General features: G+C 49.8%; 2 protein-coding genes across 4 annotated transcripts in view; both read right to left on the reverse strand.

Moving 5' to 3' along the window:
- The window catches only part of NUP214 (nucleoporin 214), a 45,117-nt gene extending 37,857 nt beyond the window's left edge, over positions 1-7,260 (reverse strand). For both annotated transcript variants that reach the window (XM_013294352.3, XM_005231203.4), the window contains exons 1-10: positions 7,142-7,260; positions 5,437-5,632; positions 4,462-4,613; positions 4,005-4,209; positions 3,476-3,546; positions 3,078-3,141; positions 2,263-2,366; positions 1,542-1,648; positions 799-865; positions 96-219 (exon numbers count right to left, since the gene is read on the reverse strand). In XM_013294352.3, coding sequence (XP_013149806.2) covers positions 96-219; positions 799-865; positions 1,542-1,648; positions 2,263-2,366; positions 3,078-3,141; positions 3,476-3,546; positions 4,005-4,209; positions 4,462-4,613; positions 5,437-5,632; positions 7,142-7,183 — 1,132 coding nt within the window. In that variant the 5' untranslated portion in view covers positions 7,184-7,260. The remainder of the gene's footprint in view (positions 1-95; positions 220-798; positions 866-1,541; positions 1,649-2,262; positions 2,367-3,077; positions 3,142-3,475; positions 3,547-4,004; positions 4,210-4,461; positions 4,614-5,436; positions 5,633-7,141) is intronic.
- Positions 7,261-8,809: 1,549 nt separating this feature from the next.
- AIF1L (allograft inflammatory factor 1 like) lies at positions 8,810-21,375 on the reverse strand. 2 transcript variants are annotated; one of them, XM_055815124.1, is made up of 6 exons: positions 21,220-21,375; positions 16,268-16,334; positions 13,226-13,267; positions 11,909-12,071; positions 10,188-10,314; positions 8,810-9,280 (listed from the first exon to the last, which is right to left on the reverse strand). In XM_055815124.1, the coding sequence occupies exons 1-5, from the start codon at positions 21,295-21,297 to the stop codon at positions 10,227-10,229; spliced, it is 438 nt and encodes a 145-aa protein (XP_055671099.1). In that variant the 5' UTR covers positions 21,298-21,375; the 3' UTR covers positions 8,810-9,280; positions 10,188-10,226. The 2 variants fall into 2 exon arrangements, with proteins under 2 accessions (XP_055671099.1, XP_055671093.1); XM_055815118.1 differs by having other exon boundaries at positions 8,810-10,314.
- Positions 21,376-21,499: the final 124 nt, after the last annotated feature.

A 21,499-nucleotide genomic window follows, 5' to 3' on the forward strand; every position in this document is an offset into this window, starting at 1 on the left:
GATCTCTCAGAACCCTGAGCACCAGGCTGCCCCTCAAGAATCTCTCATATATTGCCATTATTGGACTATTCCACAAGAAAGACTAAAAGACTTACTGATCAGAATGGGCATGTTACTGGTGTAGTCCACAGCAACACCAACAGGCAGAGTGTCATCGCTCTTATCTGTCACAGGAAGTTCTGCTCTGCTGGAGTCCTCCAAAACCCATGATTCCCAGTTCTGCAAGAAGTAAGATTATTATTCTTGACTACTGCTTGATTGTGACCAGCCTTCTTCAGAATTCGAGCCTACTACACCTGAAAGAGAAGTTAACTGCAAAAAAGCTAGAGAGCATCTACTTGAATTTGTCAGATTAACAAATATCAGAAGCATCCAGGCCCTTCACAGATTTGTGTGCGACTTCTCACACATCACTGCAAGTCAGAGTTAAGGTTGGACAGTTTTTATGTTTAACTTCAGCTGATGACCTCACATGAATCACATTTCTAATAGTGAACTTCACCAAACAGACTGCCAAGTGAATCCTGAAAAACACAGACTTCTGGTACTTGGTTCACAACATACTGTGTTTCTGTATATCTTTTCTCTTGCATGCCACTCAGATCTCTTGCTCATTTAAGAATTACATTTATCTTAATATTTTGTAAAACTCAGATGTAAAAAGAAAGGGGTTTTGTATCATTTTGAGGTTGTTTTTTTTTTTAAAATACCATGCATTCCAGGTACGATATAGGTTATTCTTGCTTAGATTTTTGAGGAAGTACGTAAACACAAATGCAACAGGAACAAAAATATTACCTGATCCCCTTGCCTGGCAAGAATGCTGACTTCTGTGGAAGCTGCTGAAGCTGCCAGAACTAGGTCCCTGTAAGCATGGATACAAATAGGTTAAAACCGTTGTAATCTATAGCAAGGTCCCCAGCTCCACATTTCATTATCATCTATACAAATTCATATAGGAATAGTAACACAGTTATAACAATATAAAATTGACTTTTCCTCCCAAGATGAGGGAAACATGACTGGCTACATCACTACAGAACTTTTTTTTTTCCCCCCTCCTTTAAAACTAGTTACCAGGCACTGAATCCCCTTGCCAACCAACGATTTGACAGACACTGTATCATCATAAATAATGATGGTTCAAGTCAGGTAGTTGAAAAGTAGGTAGCTGAAAAGTCAGAAACAGCTTCTTCACACAGACACACAATGAAGTGAAAGAAAAAGTCATGCTTTACCCAACCTATGACTTACAATCTCAAGGGAAATGGTTATGACAGATTTTAAACAATCTTATGTACCTGCATATGAAATCATACGAATTCTCACCAGACAAATGAGTACCTTGGCATAAATAAAGCACACAGGAGAAACTAGCTCTACTTTCACAAAACGTTTTCAAAATAACAATTTCAACTCATTTCTCTCTTATTCAGGTATTATATAATTTACAAAAGTGAGGGACACAATATATGGAGAAGCACTGACCACAAAAACATGCATAACAAGGGAAAGACCTTGCCACGATTCCTGCCACTCACCATTCCTCAATATAGTTGAGGAAGTAATGATGCTGTCTCTCTGTGCAGCTCCCATAGCAAGGTTCCATGAAATTCACAAACCTCTCTGGTCGCTTCTCTTCCTTTTTCTGTAAGACCCAACACAGATAATTTACCTTCCACTGCAGAAATCAAGTAATCTCCTATAATTACGACTGCATCGGGATACACCCCTAATTACACAGACTTCAAGACAGAACAGGGATCATGAGACCACCTGAAAATCAAAGAATAAAACAAACAAACCAAGACACTCTTCCAAAAGATCAAGAAACAATAAAGAGGTTACCAGGGAATTTAGATCTCACAGCCCCCCCTGCAATGAATAACCTGATCCTAAATAAGAGCATATCATCAGGCCTAAAAATCTTCTTTACCTAAACTAAAAATGCACATATGCATGCACACAAAAAACATATCGGAATCTACATCAGTAAGGTTTTCTTCCCAAGTGCTTACTTCAGATGCCAGAAGCCTTCATGCCATAATTTGATCTTAGCAGACAGCAGGTTACTGATCGGTTTTCAAGTGGCTACTACTTCCTCCACTCAATCCCCACTACCCCCAAAACACAATTTACAGTAGTACCAAACTCGAATTCCACATGATGCCGATGTGAATAATGAAAGCAACTTGCTGTTATAATGAACAAGTCAAGAACAAGCAACAAACACTTCCGTCATTGTGACTTGCTGGCACTTACAGGCAATATGGCTACGACCACTTCTGGAGGAGTTTCCAGTGTCCCATCCGCTGCCGCGTATACAATAGTAAAGACATATGCGCCAATCCACAGTACATCCAGAACTGAAAGAGAAGGAAGCAAATGCTTCAGCCAGAAACACTTCAAACTTTTACTTACTTGTATCTTAACTGCACAGCAGACAGAAGTAAATGACAAAACAAACAAAGGAACCGCTAACTTCTAAACTACCAAGACAAAGGATTTCAATGATTTGTCTGCAGAATTATCAATTATTAGGGAGAAAAACTATGCGATCCCAGAAATTTCAAACACAAACCAAAAGAATGTATTTGATTTGTTTGACAGTATCACAGGCAAGACAGTCAGTGTTTCCAAGCATGGATGATGTTTTGGCATATCCAGATGAAGTGTTTCTGCTTTTCTAATTCTACTGCTTTGACATTTTATTGAAGAGTCAAAGTGATGAGATGAAGCTCACTCGAAATATATATATCCAAAAATCTTCTTGCTAAAGGGAGATTACTTGTGGCAGTACCGTCTATCACACCAGTGAGCAAAAAATAGCTTTTAAAATGAATACTTAAAACATTCTAGAAATAGACAAAGACTCTGGCCGACTGGTAATTTTTCTATGCAACCGAGATAAAGGACAGAATTATTTTTTTCAAATTATTAAAAAAATAATAAAAAAATCGCATTGTAATTATGTAACCAGTTCAGTATACAGCAGCTATAACTAGGAAAACATGGGGAGGAATGAGTAAAAGTATTTCACAAGAGAAAACAAGTTTAAAAAAAATAAAAAGATGTACCTTTAACAGGATTGTCCGAGTCATAAAAGGGAGGACAAGGGATTACTTTCTTCTCCTGAAGATTCTGCAAATAAAACTACTCTTAAATACAAAGTAAAAGGCAATAAACAAAGTCAACTGCAAATTTTGCAGAAAGCCCAGAGAACTGGTTTAGAGCAACTCACTCTTTAAAACTCACCATATGCCACTCAAACCATGACTTTTAAGTGGCAGCTGCAAACCTTAAACTAAACCCAACACTGGTGTAAGACATTAATTAATTACTGAAGCACCTGGGCATCTTCACATGGCTCACACCATGTGTCACCTGACCAAATTCTGTAGCTTGTAATGCAAAGAAAATAGAGCATATTGCAAACTACTGAACAGACATAATGCCTTACACCAACAATACTTACGGGCAGATACTGCACCACGGTGCCGTTTTGCCTCCCTACAGCCAGTTGTTTTCCCTTCGGGCTCCAACACACTAAGCAAAGAGAATTTCATTAGCACTAAGGAACAGGAGAGTTACAAGGCCCCGCAAAAGCAGGACCAGTAAGTTAAAACCACAGGCTTTTTCCCCTGCAAAAAATCATTAATTTGAATTAAACAAACAGGGAGACATCCAGTCACAGACAAAGCAAGACCCAACAGATGAGGACTCTTATTTGCATGCTTCCTTGGAAATTACAGTAGAGCCTGAGACAGCACAAACAACAGGCGGGCACACTTTACTAATTCACAAGATGCAGCTCCTCCAATCAGCTGGGAAAGAGTAGTTACATTGCAACACATTTTCTAAGTCTCTAAATCCTTCCTTTCTGTGAAGACTTTTTTTATGAAACCTCCTCCCGAGACACGCAACCAGTATTTTTTTACATCTATCAGTCTGCTTCTGCTCCTCAGTGTCCAGCATTCTGCATGCTGTCTGAGGTTGCCACTCACCAGATGTAACAGCTACAGAGGAAGGCAGCGTGGCGTACACTTTCACAGAGTCTGTGACCTGCAGGACAGAGATGCTGCCATCGGACAGGCAGACTGCCACCATGGCAGGACTAGCAGGGTTCCACTTCAGGTCATTGACCACTGCTGCAGTTCCCGAGTCCTTGGCCAGTTTGTGATAAGCAAATGCACGTTTCTGCTGTTTTGCCTTTTAGAAAGACAAATACATGAGATAATCAACGCTCAAAATCAAGCTGTCCCAAAATCATAATTCAAAACAGTTTTGACCTTCCTATAAATTAATGACTGATAAAATTAAGAAGTAAGTTTGAGTTCTTATTACAAGGCATGCTCCACAGAGAGACAGAAAATCCCACCCAAGTTATGCCTCTCCTCCCACTGTATTCTGAAAAAACCCCTCACACAACCAAGAAACAAACCTACTTTGCATATGCCTTACCTGATTTAAGAATGTGCGGACATCAAAAAAGCCAATGAAGGAACCAATCTCACTGGACATCATACAGACAGACAGTGTGAGATTATCACAGCTGAGAGCCAGGTGCTGCACAGGAAACTTCATGGGAACCAAGGTACTCTGAACATTCTCCACTTAGAACACAAAAGGAAAGGAAGACAGAATGAAGGGGACAAATCTAAATAGCAAGATTTGCTCTTGTAAAAGAGTATCATTAGAACGAGTTTATGCAAAAAACACCAGTCCTATTAAACACAGCTGCCAAAGCTAACATGTAGAAAAACTCAGTGAAAACAAATCCCTTCATCTCTATCAGTACGATTCTAAGAGTTGCCAAACTTCCTAAGAAAATTCCACTTTCCTTCCTCAGTAAACTGGAGGAAAAATAAGTGGACAGATTTTGTTTTACTTATATATGCACATTAATACTTCAAGTGGTACAGTTACTAAGGACAACTGCAGAATGAAAACCATTTTGCACTAAGGTGTATTTTGCATGTAGTAGAACTGTGATTGGTTCCTCCGTTGCACAAAAGTCGTCTAGTCAGAGTGGATAACACAGTACGAGAACTCCATCCCTCCACTCACACACATCCCTGATGCATGCACAGGTTCAAGGAGTAACTACCAAGACAGCATGTGGCTGCAAGGAAAGGGGTACGTTCTCAGGCAGGAAAAGTCAACCTCACGGTATGGCACTGAACACAGGTGACCAAACCTGAATGGTGCTCAAAGAGGAGCTAGCACAGAGCATCCTGGCGATGTGCTCTCAACAACTGTACTTCATTTCAGCTAGAGGTACAGCAAATATTGTTCCTGCGTTCTCACACAAGAAAACATGGTAATTTCAAATGCACAAAAGTGTACAAGGACTATATCAGAAATCAAGAGCTCCATATCATAAAAACCCATACAAAGCTGTCTCTGCAAAGACCGTGCAATATAAGTGTGCCTTACCAATTTTATTGGGATCTTCTCCCAGCTGGTTTTGCATGAGAAGATTTCTAGTGTGAAATATCTGCAGGCTGGTTCCTCCACCAGCAAAGACCAGCCCATATTTGTTAGACACTGCAAGGAGACTGGAGCGCTCTTTAGGAAGATCACCAGGAGCATCAAAAATGCGGACCTTCTTCAGTGCTCTGAACTGAAAATCCTGTTGTAAGAGATTCGGAAAATAAGTGTACATATGCTGGTAAAGAGGAACAGTTTACTTCAGTTTCTCTAAGACAGTACATTGAAAAGCCTCTCCACGAGAGCTACAAAACACCTGCCAAGGCAGAATCCACACCCACAGTGTCATGGGCCATCCCATCGCATTTTCTATGTCATCTAAGAAAGACTGAGATCACACTACATTTTTTCCATTGGCTGAATCTCTCTTCTACCCAATGCCTGTGTTCATAAAGCCTATAGGAGCTAGATCTGTCCAGGACATCTAACCTTCTTAGAAACATAATAGAACTACCCAAAGGATACAGGGGCAGGGGGGAGAAAGAGAAGGGAACAAAGCAGAGATACAACACAATTAAACAAAAGGTCGCTGCAAAGCATGCATCTGTTTACATGTATCTTTGTTTGCTACTGTAATTTATGACACACAGAATGGATATAGTTATTCCTTCCATCCACCCCCAGTAATTACTTTGTATAATCAGACCTATTTTTTGCATTCATTTCTCTCATAATTTACATTGTCCTTTTGTAAAAGGAGGAAAAGAAAAGCAGAGCGAGAGATAAAAACCTCTAAAAACACAAACTGAATTAAGAAAGAGCAGTTGCACTATTACCAATGCAAAACCTGAGGTTCCCCTTGGGAATGAATCTCTCTTCCCATGGTACCAGTTGTTAAATGGAGCACTGGATCTAATATCTATAACTCAAATCAAGCACCCGAGTTTTATTTCCAAATTACTGCCAAAACACTAAGTACCTTCCTGCAACCTGAGGAGGCTGCTGGAACTCAAGAAACTTCTGCAAAAAAACCAGCCCAACTCCCTTGTTTTTGAAGGTGTCTGAACAGAAGGCAGCTGCATAAAGACCTGCATGGGCTTCAGGAATCTATCCCCCCCTATATCTGCTTACATGGCCTCACAGTAACACTCTGGGAGACAGAGCAATCAGCTAGGATGGCACCACACAGGAAGACTCCAGTTTACACTGTCCTCATGGCGGACAACCACACATACTATTCACAAAAGCAGGAGATAACCAGCACAAGTCATGCTGACAGGAGGACTGGGAAACAGGCCACTCCTCTCCCAAAATAAGTTTCCTCCAGCTCTCACATTCTGCATCTTCTCCCCCAGGCGTTACCAAGACCCCCTGCATCACAGGCCATGCCAGCCTCTCCTTCTTCCACTCCACAGGCGTGTACCAGGCTGTGCTGAAAAGTCCTCGAGCGCTTCACAAACACCGCAAGGATCCTCCAAAAGGCCCCCGCCGTGACCCGAGCCACCACCACCACCCCTAACGGCCCGTCAGCCCCACGGCCCAAGCCAAGTCCCTCCCACGGCCCGGGCCAAGCCCTCCTCGAGCCCAGTTTCTCTCATGGGCCGAGCAGACCCCCCCACCATGGCTTGTCAACCCCTCGGCCCGAGCCAAACCGCCTGTCAACTCTCCCACCACCCCAGCAAACCCCTCACCACCGCGGGCTGCCCCTCACCTTCATCTCCCGCTCCGGGATCACGTCCATATCGTCCCCCATGGCGGCGCCAGCAGCCCCGAGGCCCGCGGTCCCCCTCTCGCCCTGCGCACCGCCGGGAAACCCCCGCGCGCCGGCCAGTGCGCTCACTTCCGCTTCCGGTGGGGCCGCTCTAGCCACCGATCTCGATGCTCCGCGGCGGCCTGAGGCGAGGGAGTCCTCCAGCGGCCTCTCCTCGTCGCAGCTGTCTGAGGCGCTCGGCTCCCGCCAGCTGAGCGGTGGGAGGATCAGCGGCAGCTCCGCACGGCGGGGAGCCTACCCGCACGGCGAGGCCGAGCAAGCAGCTGTGCTTAATAAACCCTTTTTTCCTAATGTTCTGAGGCGGGGCCTGACCCGCTCGCGGTGGGTGCTGCAGGCAGCGCCCACCGGCCCTTCTCCCTGAGGAGATCCAGCCGATGGGGCTGTCCCCGGAGGCCCTGAGGGGACAGACCCGCTGGGGCTGAGCTGAGGCTGGCATGAGGGGCTGGGCCTGGCAGCTGGTGCTGTCCCAGCTGCGCGATGGTGAGGGCTAGCAGGCACCTGCTCCACCTTGCCCACCAGCCCCTGGCAAGGGGCTTCGGTGCGTTTTCCACAGCAGAGGCCCCGTATTGCCACAGCTCTAAGCCAGTCCTACACCCTCAGCATGGGCTGCAGTGGCAGTGCATGGTCCAGTGCTTGGGGTTGGTCCCTTCAAGTTATGTATGGTTGAGCTGGAAACATGGAAGCTCCGTGAGCAGGAACAGCCTTATCGAGCTCCAGGGCCCCACCAGAGCAGTGTGTGCTTTTTTGGTTACAGCAGGACTCAAGTTCCTTGCTCCCTCCTGCCTCAGATCAGGGGGGTTCAGTCCCCACTCGGAGTGCCAGCACAGGGGAGTGCATCACCTTAGCACTTAGCCCTGCAGGGGCAAGGACGCGCTGAGAAAGGCTGTTTCCAACTCTAGCAGATTGTGATTCTCTTTTTTTCCAGGACCAGAAGGACAATGATTTCCACCAAGACAAAAGCAGCGATGGCTTTGGGCAGTGCTCTGAACTGTGGCAAACCACATCCAAATTTCCCTTGTGTAATATGCTCCCTTTATTTTCTAACTGAACAGCCTAAATACATGTAGCCCAGAAAAGCAGGTGCATTCCCAGCGGCTAACAGGCAGCAGCAAGCAGACATAGGGCTGTGATCTAAGGGCAATTCTGTCCTTTTGAGGAATACACAGGAAAAAGCATACCCAGTCATTCCCCCAGGAAGCCTGGTCTCTATTTTGATAACTCACATCAGACAAGAACCTCAGGCAATTGCTTCAAGAGCAGAGGATGGAAAAAAAAATATACTCTTTTGAAAGAAGCATTACAAGTGTGTGCTCTTGATAAAGAAGTTACTCCTTAAAACAAGCACCACCACCTGCTTGCTTTAAGCAAGTCAAAAAGAAAAAGAAAACAAGGTTTCAGGAGGCGGCCTCTCATTTGCATTTTATAACACCAACTCCATGGCACTCAGCCAGTTATTACAGATAAAGATCAGATCAAGACAGTCCAAACTTATATCTAGGATCTAGTTAAGGGTTTATATTAACAGACTTTGAAACCAGCTCACTTTATCTGCAACCAATCATATGGACCAAGCTTTAGGGGAGCTAAACTAAATACACTGACACACAGTGTAGCTTCAAAAGATTTATTTTCAGTCCTTAAAGTAGACTGGTGCTGCTTTTGCTCATAATTTTTCTCTCCATTACAGTTTTGGTTTTCATGCAAACAGTAGTGAGATTTTCTTTTTTTATTTAAAAATGCAGCCTTTGGCAGGAATAATCAGCCTAGTAAAGTTAATCATCTGTATTTCCTTTAAAAATGTATTTATTAAACCATGATTTAAAAAAGTTAAAAGCTGCCAAGAACATTTAAGAAAAGAGTACGGAAAGGTCAGAGAGCAACATCTGGATTCCAGAAATTGTATATGGAGCAAGAATCACCACAGTAACCAGAACGTGGACAGCAGAGTCCCAGCTGCGTCTGGATCCCAGCTCATACTCCACACTTACAGCCATTCTTATTTTGCAGACTTGAGGGCTTGTCCATGAGGAAAGCGTGCCTGACAGTCCCCAGGGACCAAGCTGAAACACACACGGAGGTCTGCAAAAATCAGAGGGACAAAGCAGCCACATGAGGACAGATCCTTGTCTGCAACTGGTCTGGCAGGGCTCACTGTTTAGTCACCCAGCTTCTTTCACCTGAAGGTTTCATTTCTCCTAGGCCTTCCTGAGGGGCTGCAAAGGCGTAACAGCAGGCTTGTTCCTGCACTCGATGGGCACAACTGAGCCACCCATTCAGAGGTGACGCTCCTGATGAGATCCAAGTAGACGCTTATCAAGAAGGGGGCCCCTAAGCTAGCTTTAATCATTCTCGCTCACAGTGGCTGGTGTTGGACCCACTGAGACCTGACTGCAGGATGAGCCCATGGAGTGGGCAGCAGCTGTCCCTGCAGGCAGCCAAGCCCACCTCCAAGCTAAAGACCCTGCAAAGCAGACCTCTGCGCCTTCCCATGTTCACCCAGCACACACCTAGGCCACAGAGGTGGGAACCTGACTTGTTTTGGTGAGGTCAGGAAGGGAAGAACTAGTCCAAAGTCAGGAAGCGTAGGATGGAGCAGAGAAGGCACTTATTTCTTTGCACCCAAAGCTGCTGTCAGGGGCTTTGCCAGATAAATGCTCAATGTCTGGCAGCAAGGCCCTTTAGGAACCTGTCACGACAAGCACAGCTCTGAATCCATACACTGGGAGGAAAGTAGCTCCTTGTCTGAGAAATGCAGAAAAAGCAGAGGAAAGAGTAAGATCACAGGATATTTTTTTTTTTTTTGGTCTCACATTACACTTGGTGCTACAGCTTCTGTCTAACAAATCAAGTTGGCTAACGGATGCAGCAGTAAGACATGAGCTGGAGGTCTCCAGCTTCCCTTGCTGTTCCTCTAAGGCAGGTTAGTTGAAAACTAGGACTGTCCACAATGAAGAGTAACAAAGCACAGGTAACCTCTGTTACAGACCAGCAAAGCAAACAGTGCGAATTTTTCAGCCCATCCTCTTCAAGGGAGGCTGGCTATGTCTCTCTCTGGAGGCGGCCCAGAAGGTTTTGGGTTGCTTTCATTGGCTTTTCCTTCAAACATCATGACCCTGCAAAACAGAACAGATAATACCAATGAAAAAAGGAGGTGCATCTTTACCCATCATTGGGGGTGGGATTATCTGCTGAAAACCAGCATCTGCCTCCTATGCAAAGGGCATCTGATAATTAAGAGAGGAGGGAAAGCCAGAGGGCAGTGCTGCCAGCCTGGCAGGCAGCTCTGCTTTTCCAGCAGCTTCCAGGATTGGGTTCCCAAAGCCTCTACTGGTTTTTCTCTCAGACCCCAGAGGATTAGCATGTTTTATTTAGACAGCCAGTTCCAAAATCCCCTGGGAACACTGCATGCCAAGGGCTCCTGATGCATAAAAGCAAATACCATCCCTGGCCCACCTTGTACATAACCACACAGCAGAACATTCAAAAGTCAACACCAAGCAAGCAACAGCAATTATAGCCAGAGAAGAGGGCAGAGGCAAGGAGCAAGGCACTGGCTAGAAGAATCCCAAGCATTTTACAACCACTAGCACTGTCTTCCTCCCTGAGGACTGCAGCTACGCTGGGAATGCCAGCTGCCACGCTGGATCAAAGGACTGCACTGCTCTTGGGACAAGTTTTACATTTCTGCTCCTGCTTTAAAGAGTCCAACAGACAATAGGGCATCTGTTAGCAAGAGAAGGGACCCATCTGTGAAAGCTACTGCAGTTGGGAGGAAGGATGGAAGATATGGGACAGGCTGCAGGCTCAGCCTGCTTCTAGGGAGAAAGAAAGGAGGAACAGGGATGCACGTACTGACTTAGAGGGACCATGTGGGAGGCAGGCACAAGATTCTTCCTCCCAACCTGCCCTAAAAGTTGGCTGTGTTTCTAAAGCTGCCTTCAAAAAAAAAAAAAAAAAAGGTAAGGAGGTTGGAGAGGAGCAGCTTCTATTCACGGTGGTTAGACACAAAAGCAGAGCCAGCCTCTGTGGCTATGAAAGAAAAAGCCAAGCTTCAATGGGGCGGAGATGGAGCCAAGCAAGTGTTTGGAAGCCATTTGTTACAGCAGGACTTTCAGAGCCCTGTCAAGAGGGCAGAGAGGGCCGTGGGAGGCTAGTGCTGGCAGCCAGTACCACTCCCAGCACAAGCCAGCTGTTTCAAGCATGTGTCCTGTCTCCACCTACTGCCAGTCTCTCCAAAAATCAGGCAGGGAGGGAGCATCCTGTGGGAAATCAGAGCCAGCACTGCTGGTGTTGGCAGGACCATCATTAACCACTCAAGTCCTGCCACCATTCACAAGGCAAGCCCGTGTCCCCAAAGCCAGCAGGAGCCACAGGAAAGGGAGGGGAAGAAGTCCTGCGGTGCTGAGTGCCTGCACACCCTTGGGAAAGGAGAATTGCTCCACATGGAGCACAGAGGAGGAAGCCGGTGCTATTGCACAGCATGCAGCTCTGCTGTGAGCGTTCACCACTGCGTAGCCTAGACATGGGCATATACACCCCTCCACATCTCTCTGTAAATTACCCCTTCACAAGTGTTTGTCTCCACTCCACAAACACCAATCATGCACACCTCCATCTCCACCGGGCAGAACAGCTCCTGCTTCTCAGCTCCCCCAACACACCAGCTCGGGACCCATGCCTCCCCCACTCCCTCCCAGGGACACTCACAGTTTAAGCACAGCAGAGCGTTTCCCAAGCATCACATTGACAAAATCCTGGTATGAGATGGTCTCGCTAACTCCTCCAGTCACCTCAGAGATCATCTTCTTCAGTTCTAGGTGGGTCTTTGGAGCTCCCATCTTCTCCATCATCCTTTTGACAGACATCAAATCTGCAAGAGCAAGGCAGTCGGTGCTGTCGAGAGGTGACCACACTGAGCACAGACCAACCCCAGGAACACCAGCATGAGTTCCCACCTCACCTGCAGACCCTGGGGCTGACAGCATTAAACTGTTGCTGAAAGCCCAGAGAAGCCTTCCTGTACAGCTTGCTGCTGTACCACCTGGTACGGAGCCTCACTTCCCATTTGTGCAGCTCAAGATAAAAGCACCACACACCCAGAACACAGGACAACTCTCCAAGTGCTCCAGAGAACACGTGGGGACACAGCTCTCTAGCTCAGAGCGTGGTGCCAAGAATCACAAGGTTGGGAGAAGAGGGAAATAACACCGGGGTTAAAGCAGAGACAAACAGGCGGTGGGGAGCAGGCTCCCCTGCCATCAACACAGGCCATTTCCTTCCATTTCCAGCTGAGACCTGCAGCCCCTTCCCTGCCCTCTGGAAGGGAAGCAGAGCAGCCCAGAGGCAGGCCTCCTCCGGCTGGAGGACTAGTGGAGGAGGGGAATGAGGCACAGGCTCCTGGAAGGGCACAACATGCGAATGATTACACTTCAGCAGCAGCTCCAAGCCTGTAGAAGGCTGGGTCTATATGTAACTGGTGTTTTCTGGGCCCAAACCAGGGTTGCTCAGCTGAGCCAGACTCACACCCAAGTCCCCGATTCCCCCACGCCCCTCCCAGCAAAGCAAACTGCTTCTCTGCACAAGAAGTGCTCATGGTTTTATACAGCTTCTGCCTCAAGCCAGGCAAAACCCACGATTGTCCAAGCCCTGCAGCTTCCCAGCATTCCCAGATGCTGAGGATTGAGAAGAAAACCTCAGTGGACAAAAGGGAGAAGAAAAAAACCCAAAGAAGTATTTAGAGCAGAAAAAAGTGGAGGAGCTAAGCAGAAACTTAGAAGGGGAAGAGGACTGAGAAGAGCTTAGATCTTGAAGCAGGTGAGGGGAGACTGAGGAAGCCAAGAGGCAGGGGCTGGAGAGCCAAGGAAGCCCCTGGCTGGCAATCAAGGTCTGGGCAAGGCTGGACACAGGAAAAGCCTGCAGGTTTTCCTCCTCAGCAACACAAGTGCAGAGGGAAGCAGCACATACAGCAGCAGACACCACCTCAGCAGGTGCTCTTCCAGCCCAGCATCCCTCAGAGTCACTCACCAATCTCGCCTTGGTTGTTCAGGTCAAACTCCATGTACTTCTCTGGAAGAGACACAGAAGTAAGTTAGCAGGATGCTAGAGCAGGGGGTATGCAGGGCTTTGGAGCACTGTCTGCTGAGAACAATGAAACAAAAGGTTTGAGGAAAAGATTAATATACTGCTGAACACAAACAGTTCAGAGAGGGAAACCATCTCAAGATCTGGTTTTAGCACCCTCTTCTCAATTCCAGGGCCCTAAAGTTAAGTGCTCTTTAATTGTAGCTGCTTTTCATTTAAGCTGAAGAAAAACATTGGCATGAGAACAAGGTATCAGCTAGCCATGAATAACATTAAAAGGTTTCCAGCCAGAAAAACAAAGCTCTGGAACAGCATCCCAGAAGGAGTAGCAAGGAAAACAAAACCCTGAGCGCTCCCAAGATGAAGCTTGATCGGATTGGGAGGGGGATTAAATGACGTCATTGCCTGCAATAGCAAGGGACAGACTCTACAGTCCTCCCAACACTCACTGAACTACCCGAGCAGCACCTGCCAGGAGAGATGCTCAAGGGCCACATCAAGAGGGTGAAGCCAAGGACATGCCTAGGGAACAGTTATGCTAGAGCAGGTTGCGTGTCCTTCCAGCTTGCTGTCAAACATTGCTGAATTGGGCAACTCCAGCATCTACAGAGAAAGGCAGAGCCTGCTCAAGAAGGTCTGATTATCTTTGCAGGAAAAAACCCTCACATGCTGTGACAGACAGAGCATCGATTTGAGTTAGAAAAATCAGGATTTCAGTCCTCTGCTGCCTCTGACCTCTGGAGTGGCACACCTGTGCTTCCTACCCCCCCTCTCCCCCACCAGCTGTTCCCCATTTAGCCTTTAAGCTCTTCAGGCAAGGATTTGTCTGTCTTACAGACCACATAGCTCCTAGCACCACAGGGTGCTCTCCCCCCCTCCACCCCCCAATCACCTCGGTTCTGCTAAATGAAAAAAGCAAGGTGCCTGCTGCCACCATCCATCTGCGCAGAACTGGAGAAATCTCCGCTTGCCCTGCAGTTAGCACTCACTCCCCTGAACCGCCTCCAAGGACTCAAATTAAGTGAGATCTCCCAGGCTGCTCCTTTCCCCGCCAAGGGGAAAGACCTTTTGCTTCTGCTCCAGGACACCAGTAAGCAGGTGAACATGAAGTGGCACACTAATTTAAGTAGCCAAAGGGAAAAGTGGCTATTTCACACATTGCTTCAGAAGGACAGGTCCTGGGAAGGCTCCAAAGTGATGGGCAGGTAGGGGCAGGAGGCAGAGGAATGGCCTGGCACGCCTTCACCTGGGTCTCAGCTGGTGGATTACCGCTCTTGTGAGCTGACCAGGACAGACCTACAGGACAAACCAAAGCTGTTCATGCTTCAGGCAGGAATAAACATCTCCCTTCAAGCATTAAGCAACCCATCCTAGATGCAATTGGGGCTGTCACACACGTGCTTAGGGGGCCAAAGCACTGCTTGATGTGGAACTGGCTCTCCCCGTGCTCTGCCCCACCATAACCACCTTGTGCAAATGAACTGCTGCCTCTCTGGGCAGGGGTCAGCACCGCAGCATGTGCTCAGGGACACAAACTCCCCTGCTCTGCCATGTCTGTGCCCAGCATGTTTTCTTTTCTTCTCAGCTGACACTTAGCCAAAAGCGCAGAGAACAGAGGCAGCTTTACATCATCATGCTCTAAGCCTCGGCTCAAGCGTTCGTCTTTCCCTCCCATCCCAGCTGCAGGGATCTGGCGGGGCAAAACCACGCGTGGTCCCTCCCCTCACAAATGCATTTACACAAACACTGGACAGGGGCTCCCCGGGCCCGGCTGGGGAGGCCAGCGGGAAGGACGGCAGAAAAGAAACACTCCCCCCATCATCACACAATGAGCCGATTGTTGGGGGAGCCAGAAGAGGCGTTGGAGAGCGGGACAGGCCACGGAGGCAAACTCACGAGGCAGTGGGAAGAGATGCCAAAGGCTCTCGTTACAGGGAATTCTGCGCCTGTGACCTACAGTTGCAATGTTTGAAGAGCCCCGATTGTGATGGGAAAAATAATGCGGGGCTGCAGCCAAAAGCCAAAGCCGCACAAAAGGAAACAGAAAAAGAACCAAGAGCACAGGAGGATCCTCTGTGCCCAGCAGGGTAAGGGATCACAAAACCCCAGCCAGCTTCTTCCATGCTGGATTGCAAAGCCAAAATCCAAAGGGAAATAGCGGACAATGCCTGAAATGGAAGCAAGGTCAGGTGTTATTTGGTTAGAGCCAGGCTGAGGACAAACCCTGAGGGTGGTGTGACGCAGAAGGCATGTTTGCTCAACTGCCTTCAGCCACTGCTTGGCGAGAAAGTGGATGCACCCAGAACAGCCCTGCCAAATCTTGTCCTGTAACCACTTTGGGGACAAGCTCCAGAGGACGCCAGGTTTTTCAGCTGTTCTCTATGCCCTGATCCCAGCAAATGGCCCAAACCTAAGCCCATATCTGCTGACCCAGTGGAGTTAGGCTTTGGCCAGGACTAGAGACACACTGCTGCTGTTGCTTCTGGTACAAAGGGGCTCAGGAAGGACCAGAACAGACTGAAGAAGCTTTTGGGGAAAGTCCCCAACTCCTTCAGGAAGCAGCTGAGACCTCTGCTCCGTGGGAAGAGGTTCTCCTACTCACTGAAAAAAAAAAAAAGTCCAACTACTACATCGTCCATTATGCCAGCTAGCTTGCCTAGGTAACCGCACAGAAACCATCCTCCTTTGCTGCTCCCCAGCATTTTGCCCACGCAGCAGGTTTTGCAGTAATAGCAGCCGCCAGGCAGGATATCTACAGAGTGACACGTCCCTGCCCTGCAAGTGGGCGAAGTGCAAAAGCTCATGTGGGAAAACCATCTCTCCCGGGAGTTTCAGCGAGTCCCACAAGCAAGGGGGAGGCACCCATCCCAGCTCAGTCACCTGTATTTGGTTGACAGTCTCAGGCTGGTAAAATCCAAGTGCCGAGGAGAATAATCTGTCCAGAGCAAATAGACAGAAAGAACAGGGAAACCCTCCAGTTCTCACCTTTGAACACTGCCAGCTTCTCCTCCAGATCTTCTTCATCACTGAACTTTGGGTCACAGAGAAATTCCTAAAACAGAAAAAAATATCCCCAAGGTTAAAGATACAAGGGCAAACACCCTAGAGGGCACGTACGAACGCAGCATTACCCAGAAGACCTACGCAGCTCCCAGAGTGCCACATCTGAGCAACAGCGTGAGGAGGCTTGAAAATGGGCTGAATCCCTCCACACCTTGTCATTAACATTCCAATGCACTAGGAATGCCTGTGGAGTCTCAGGTTTCCCACCAACAGCTTGAGGGAGGACTGGAACCCACGTACCTTCAGAATAACAGCATGAAACCCCCTCTTCTTGCTCACCCAAGGTTTCAGCTCCTCACATCTCTGCTTTAGCAAGCACAGCACATGGACTGGGCACCTATTCCCAGCAAGGGCTCCTAGTCCTTGCAAAAAGCATTCCAATTCAGGTTTCAAACTCTTGGATAGCCTCTGAGGGCTAGCAAATAGAACCAGGGAAGTTCACAGACCATCATGCACCCAAGAGAGGACAGGTATTTTGGGGTAAGAAACAGGCTCTCGCTCTCTCAGACTGTCTCTCCACTTTTCCCCCTACCCTGCTCAGGCTGGAGAGGAAATTCTGGGTCACTTCTGGTCACTTGTCCCTAGCCCCACCTCAAAAACCTTCACGTACCCAAAAGAACAGACCACAACTTGCACAGCCAGCTCTACTGCTATGCCTTGCCAGCAACACCCCCCCACAGCTGCAAGCAGCAGGGTCTTGCTCCTGTCTCTACCCTCCCACACCGCCTAGCTCCAGCAAGCCCAGCACAGCTTAATGACCAATCTGTGTTCAGCAACAACACCACATTCTTCAGTGTAGAAATCATTAACATCTGCACAACTTACGCATGGCCTGTCCAGGATAAAACCCCTCCCAGGGTTAGAGTGGATAGAGGGCTGAGGCTGTTCCCTACTCTGGGCACGTGTTCCTCACCACTATCCCCCATGCTCATGAGGAAGGCAGGAGGGGGTCGCCAAAAGACTCTGACCTCTGGCACTGGTAGTACTGGGGCAGCATCACTTCTGATGAATGAGACCACCCATGCCAAAGAAGCCCCAACTGCAGGCACTAGGTCATCAGAACTGCAGGAGGTCCCCGCAGCCATCAGTAACCCAAATGTCCTCCAGCTTCCAGAGCATTCTCACTTCTTCCAGAAGGAAGACTGAAAGCAGCTGTCCCCAGGAGTGATGAGCCGTGCCAGCCTGGCTGCTGTGCCAGCTCCAGAAGCACTCCAGCCCCAAACCAATGCCTGGTTCCTGCTGCCACAGCCAGCCCCAGGCCTTGGCCGCTGCCTGCCACCCTAACCCTGCAGCATGTGCTCCAGACCCCTCCAGCCCACACACCTGGAGTTACTCCCTTCTTCCTTGCTGGGACAGGGGAACCTGCCCCAGGAGTCCAAATGCTTCAGACCTTTACTGCCAGTTAACCACTGCTTTGGCAGGTCTTTTATCTACAGCTGAACTAAGTTTTTTTTAAGAAGTTCACTAGGACAGAAGTGACTACCAACCCCTCCTCCCACTTCACAAACTCCAGACGGGACACCAGAGACCATGCCCACTAAACCAGCGTGACACAGACTTCCCTTATCACCATGGTCACCAACTCAAATTGAGAACTGTGGTGAAAAGCAATGTTCCCAGTTCCTTCTTTAGCTCTCCTTCGCCAACTCAATTTCATTTATCTCAGTAATTTCTATCCAGGGGTATCATTTGCCTGCCCAACACAAAGGGCCCAATTCAGCTTTGAGACCTGGGCTCAGGCAGCAGCAGAAATCACCAGAGAGGAGTAGTGTTACCTACTGCCATTGCCACTGAATAGCCTGTGTAGAAGAAACTCGCCAAACACCACTGAGAACCAGAACAAGGCCAGAGCATCGCCCAGGTCACAGCTTCATTCCTGCTCTGCAGGAGCAGCAGACAGCTTCCACCCACCAGCAGGACAGGGGATGCGAGAGCAGAGCTTGGTCCCAGAGCAATACAGTGAAACAGCACGGAAATGGTGAAGACCAAAGGGAACGCTCCATCCGTACACCATGGCTGAGGGACAGGTGCCCAGGGATCCAACAGCCCCTGGCAGCACGGTACGAGAGCAGGATGGGTGACACTGTGCCCACACCTAGGACCCAGTCCCCTTGCATTCCAGCTGGAGGGGAACTGGACAGCACAACAGAATCACAGCTCTGCTCCAGACCAAAGGAAGCAACAGGAGAGCGTATTTCAAAGGCATTCCGCCCTCCACATTGTAAGTGAGCCGGGCTGTGACTGCGATAAGGCAAACACTCACAATAGTACACAGGAATTCAGTCCCCAGGGCCAGTGACTCAGGCTCAGCCCAAGTGGCTGAAGTTCCTCCTAGAGCCTTTTGCTAAAGCTCCCATTTTAAGGGGCATGTTCTAATAATAAGAACTGCTTAATAAGCATCAGCCTCTCCCCAGCTCCTGCCCTAAACAGCCTTTCTTGGGCAGAGAGACTTTTCTAAGCCAATAAATACAGCCACACAAGTCCCAGCTACCTGCAAGACAATCTGAACAAAGCCAGATCCTTCCTCGCTCCCCAGAAAGGTAGCTCCAACTGGCAGCTGCTGAAGTGGTCCATGCCAGCCACCCTGCCTGCTGGGGCTGGGAAGCAGCTGAGGGATGCTTCCTCGGCAGCCGAATTCCTTCCCCACAGCCCCGCGCATTAGAGGGTAAAACTAGGTTGAAATTAATCTGTGTGGGATTAGACTTGCCACCTTGATGCACGAGGCTGAACAATGTGATTGCCATTCCCCAGGAAGAGGGGAATGGCCAAGAGGGGATCCCAGAGGAGCATTTCAGGCTGGAAGAGAGAATTCAATACTAGGACTCAGCTGTCCTTCAGCAGCACATGTGCACTCAGGACGCTGCCTGCCAAAGACCCTTATCCCAGCAAGAGCTCTGGGGTAGAAAACCAGCCAGGAAAACAGGGTGGGAGGGAGCTAAGTGTTAGGATGAGACAATGAGATTAGGCCCGATAGGAATTTGGACTGATAGGTTTTATTAGGAGCCCTTTACTGGTTTGCAGCCCTGAGGCTCAGGAAACCCCCTCCTTGGCTCCAGCCACAGTTATCAGCCCAGGTTTACCTATCAGTTTGTGTCACAAGGAGACCTGAGCTGCTTGCTGCACACCCGCTCACAGCAAATTCCCTCCACCCCCCCCACCCCCCCCACCCGCACAGAGCTGGCAAAGCCCAGCAGCAGGGGGTTTGCTGCCCAGAGCCGCTACAGCGCAATGGCTTCTCAGGATCCGTGGGCAGCTGCTACCTGTGCTATCTGCAGCTTGATTTCTAGCTGCTCAAATCCCTTCTCCTAGCACTGAGCCAACAGCAAGGACACAAACAAGCAGCTCCCACCTCCATCAGTGGGAAGTTACGTAGCTTGTTTCATTTTTGTCATCCAAACCTCACCCAGAGAAAAAGCCTGCCAGAACTGATGGCTGCTTAGGGGAGATAGGAGCCTGTCCCCTGTGTGGGAGGACAAGCCCCCAGCCCTGGGGCACAGCAGTGTCCCATCAGCAGTGTCCCGGGAAGCACGGCTTTCCAGACTCGGTCCTATGGCTCCTACCAGCTGAAGGATCACATATCCATCCTGCTGGAGTGATGCTGGAGGACAGCTCTGGAGCAGCAGAAACTGCAGCGATAGGTACAATACATTCCCTTCTTCCCCAGCCCAAGGGGCAACACCACCTTAGCTATGGGGGATGTGTTAGACCCACGGGTGCGCCTCTTGGGCGCAGGGTGCCTCATGCCTGCCTTCAAACAGCAGGCTTCAAAGGCACTTTTCAGCCAAGTGCTCTTATCCTACACCTTATGCCGCAGCACCTCTTTTTCCACTCTTATTCCACAGCACCTTCTGGTTTCTAATGATGCAATACCCTTTCCAGTGACCTACATAAACTTCACCTCCGCTGTCTCAGCCCTGCCTGGGGGGATGCATTGGCACTTTTCACAGCCCAGTTAACATGAGGGCAAGGCAAGCCCACCGGCTCTTCCAGGCTTTCATCTTGTGTAGCAACTCCATTTCACCACCTGTAACACCAAGATGCCACTGGCTACATCAGCAACTGACCACCCAAACCACCTAGAAACGACTCTAGAAATCCCACCGTTGATTGTTTCAAGGTTAAAATCTTCTTTTCACCCTCAGAACAGCTCTTGGCCGGGAGGGACGCCAACGGAGCTGCCCCACAGGCCCTGCCAAGCAAGGGACGGGGCAAGCCCGAAGCTCCGGGGAAAGGACCTTGCCTGACCCTGGCATGAAGGGCACGCAGCCCAGCGTACTTTGCACTAATCCACGGGCTGCTATTCCCCCTGCCCAAGGCTTGTGGGACATCCAACCATCCTGGGTTCCCCACGCACCCAGCGCAATTAAGAAACTAGAAAGGCTCGAGTCAGCTCTTCCGAGCAGCAGCAACTTCTTGCTCCTGGCAGGGGAAAGGGAAGCGCTCAAGACGGCGGAGGGGAGGCTGAAGCCCCCCGGGAGAACAATAGCTCCCATTCTGGCTGGGGCACGTTCCCAAAGGGACTTCCATGGCAGCGGGACACGGAGCATCCCCCGGCACAGCCGCCCGCCGGGCTGCGGAGGGGGACGACCCCCTGCGAGAGCGACACAGGGGCAGAGGGGCTGGAGAGCAAACCCCCGCCGAGCCCCCGAGCCGGGCTTCGCTCCGAGGGGGGCACCGGCAAAGGCGGGGGGGTGAGGGGGGGCTCCACCTGCCCAGCCGGCTCCCGCCTCCCCCCCGCCGGCCCCGCCGCATCCCCCCGCCCTGCCGGGCAACCGGCTGAGCCGCCCCCCGCCCCACCCCGCCCCTCGGAGCCCTCCAAGCCACCCCCGGGGGCTGCCCCCGCAAGGGTCGGGTCGGGCCGACCCCAGCCCCACCTTGTTGATCTCCTCCAGCCGCCCGTCCTGCGGAGCCCGCCGCAGCCCCCCACCGCTCGGCCGGCGCGGAGCCGCCATCTCCCGGAGCCGCCCCGCGCCCGCCGCCGCCTTAAGTAGGGGCGGGCAGGGCCGGGCCGGGCCGAGCCGGGCCGGCCCGGGCCCTCCGCCCCCACCGTTAACCCCTTCCCCGCCCCGCTGGCCGGGAATGCCCGCCCCGCTGCGGGCCGCTCCTCCGGCGGTGGGGGGAGGGGAGGTGCAGGCGGCCGGGCGGGCTCTCCCT

The sequence above is a fragment of the Falco peregrinus genome, chromosome 1, assembly GCF_023634155.1.
Source record: "Falco peregrinus isolate bFalPer1 chromosome 1, bFalPer1.pri, whole genome shotgun sequence".
NCBI classification, from domain to species: domain Eukaryota; kingdom Metazoa; phylum Chordata; class Aves; order Falconiformes; family Falconidae; genus Falco; species Falco peregrinus.

What these genes read in the sequence shown, in the direction of transcription:
- AIF1L (XM_055815124.1), bottom strand. Translation starts at nt 21,297, where the DNA reads ATGGCGGCTCCGCGCCGGCCGAGCGGTGGGGGGCTGCGGCGGGCTCCG. An exon ending in GGCTGGAGGAGATCAACAAG is followed by an intron (nt 16,335 to 21,219) that starts GTGGGGCTGGGG and finishes TTTCTGTTTTAG; the next exon opens with GAATTTCTCTGTGACCCAAA. An exon ending in GAAGCTGGCAGTGTTCAAAG is followed by an intron (nt 13,268 to 16,267) that starts GTGAGAACTGGA and finishes TGTCTCTTCCAG; the next exon opens with AGAAGTACATGGAGTTTGAC.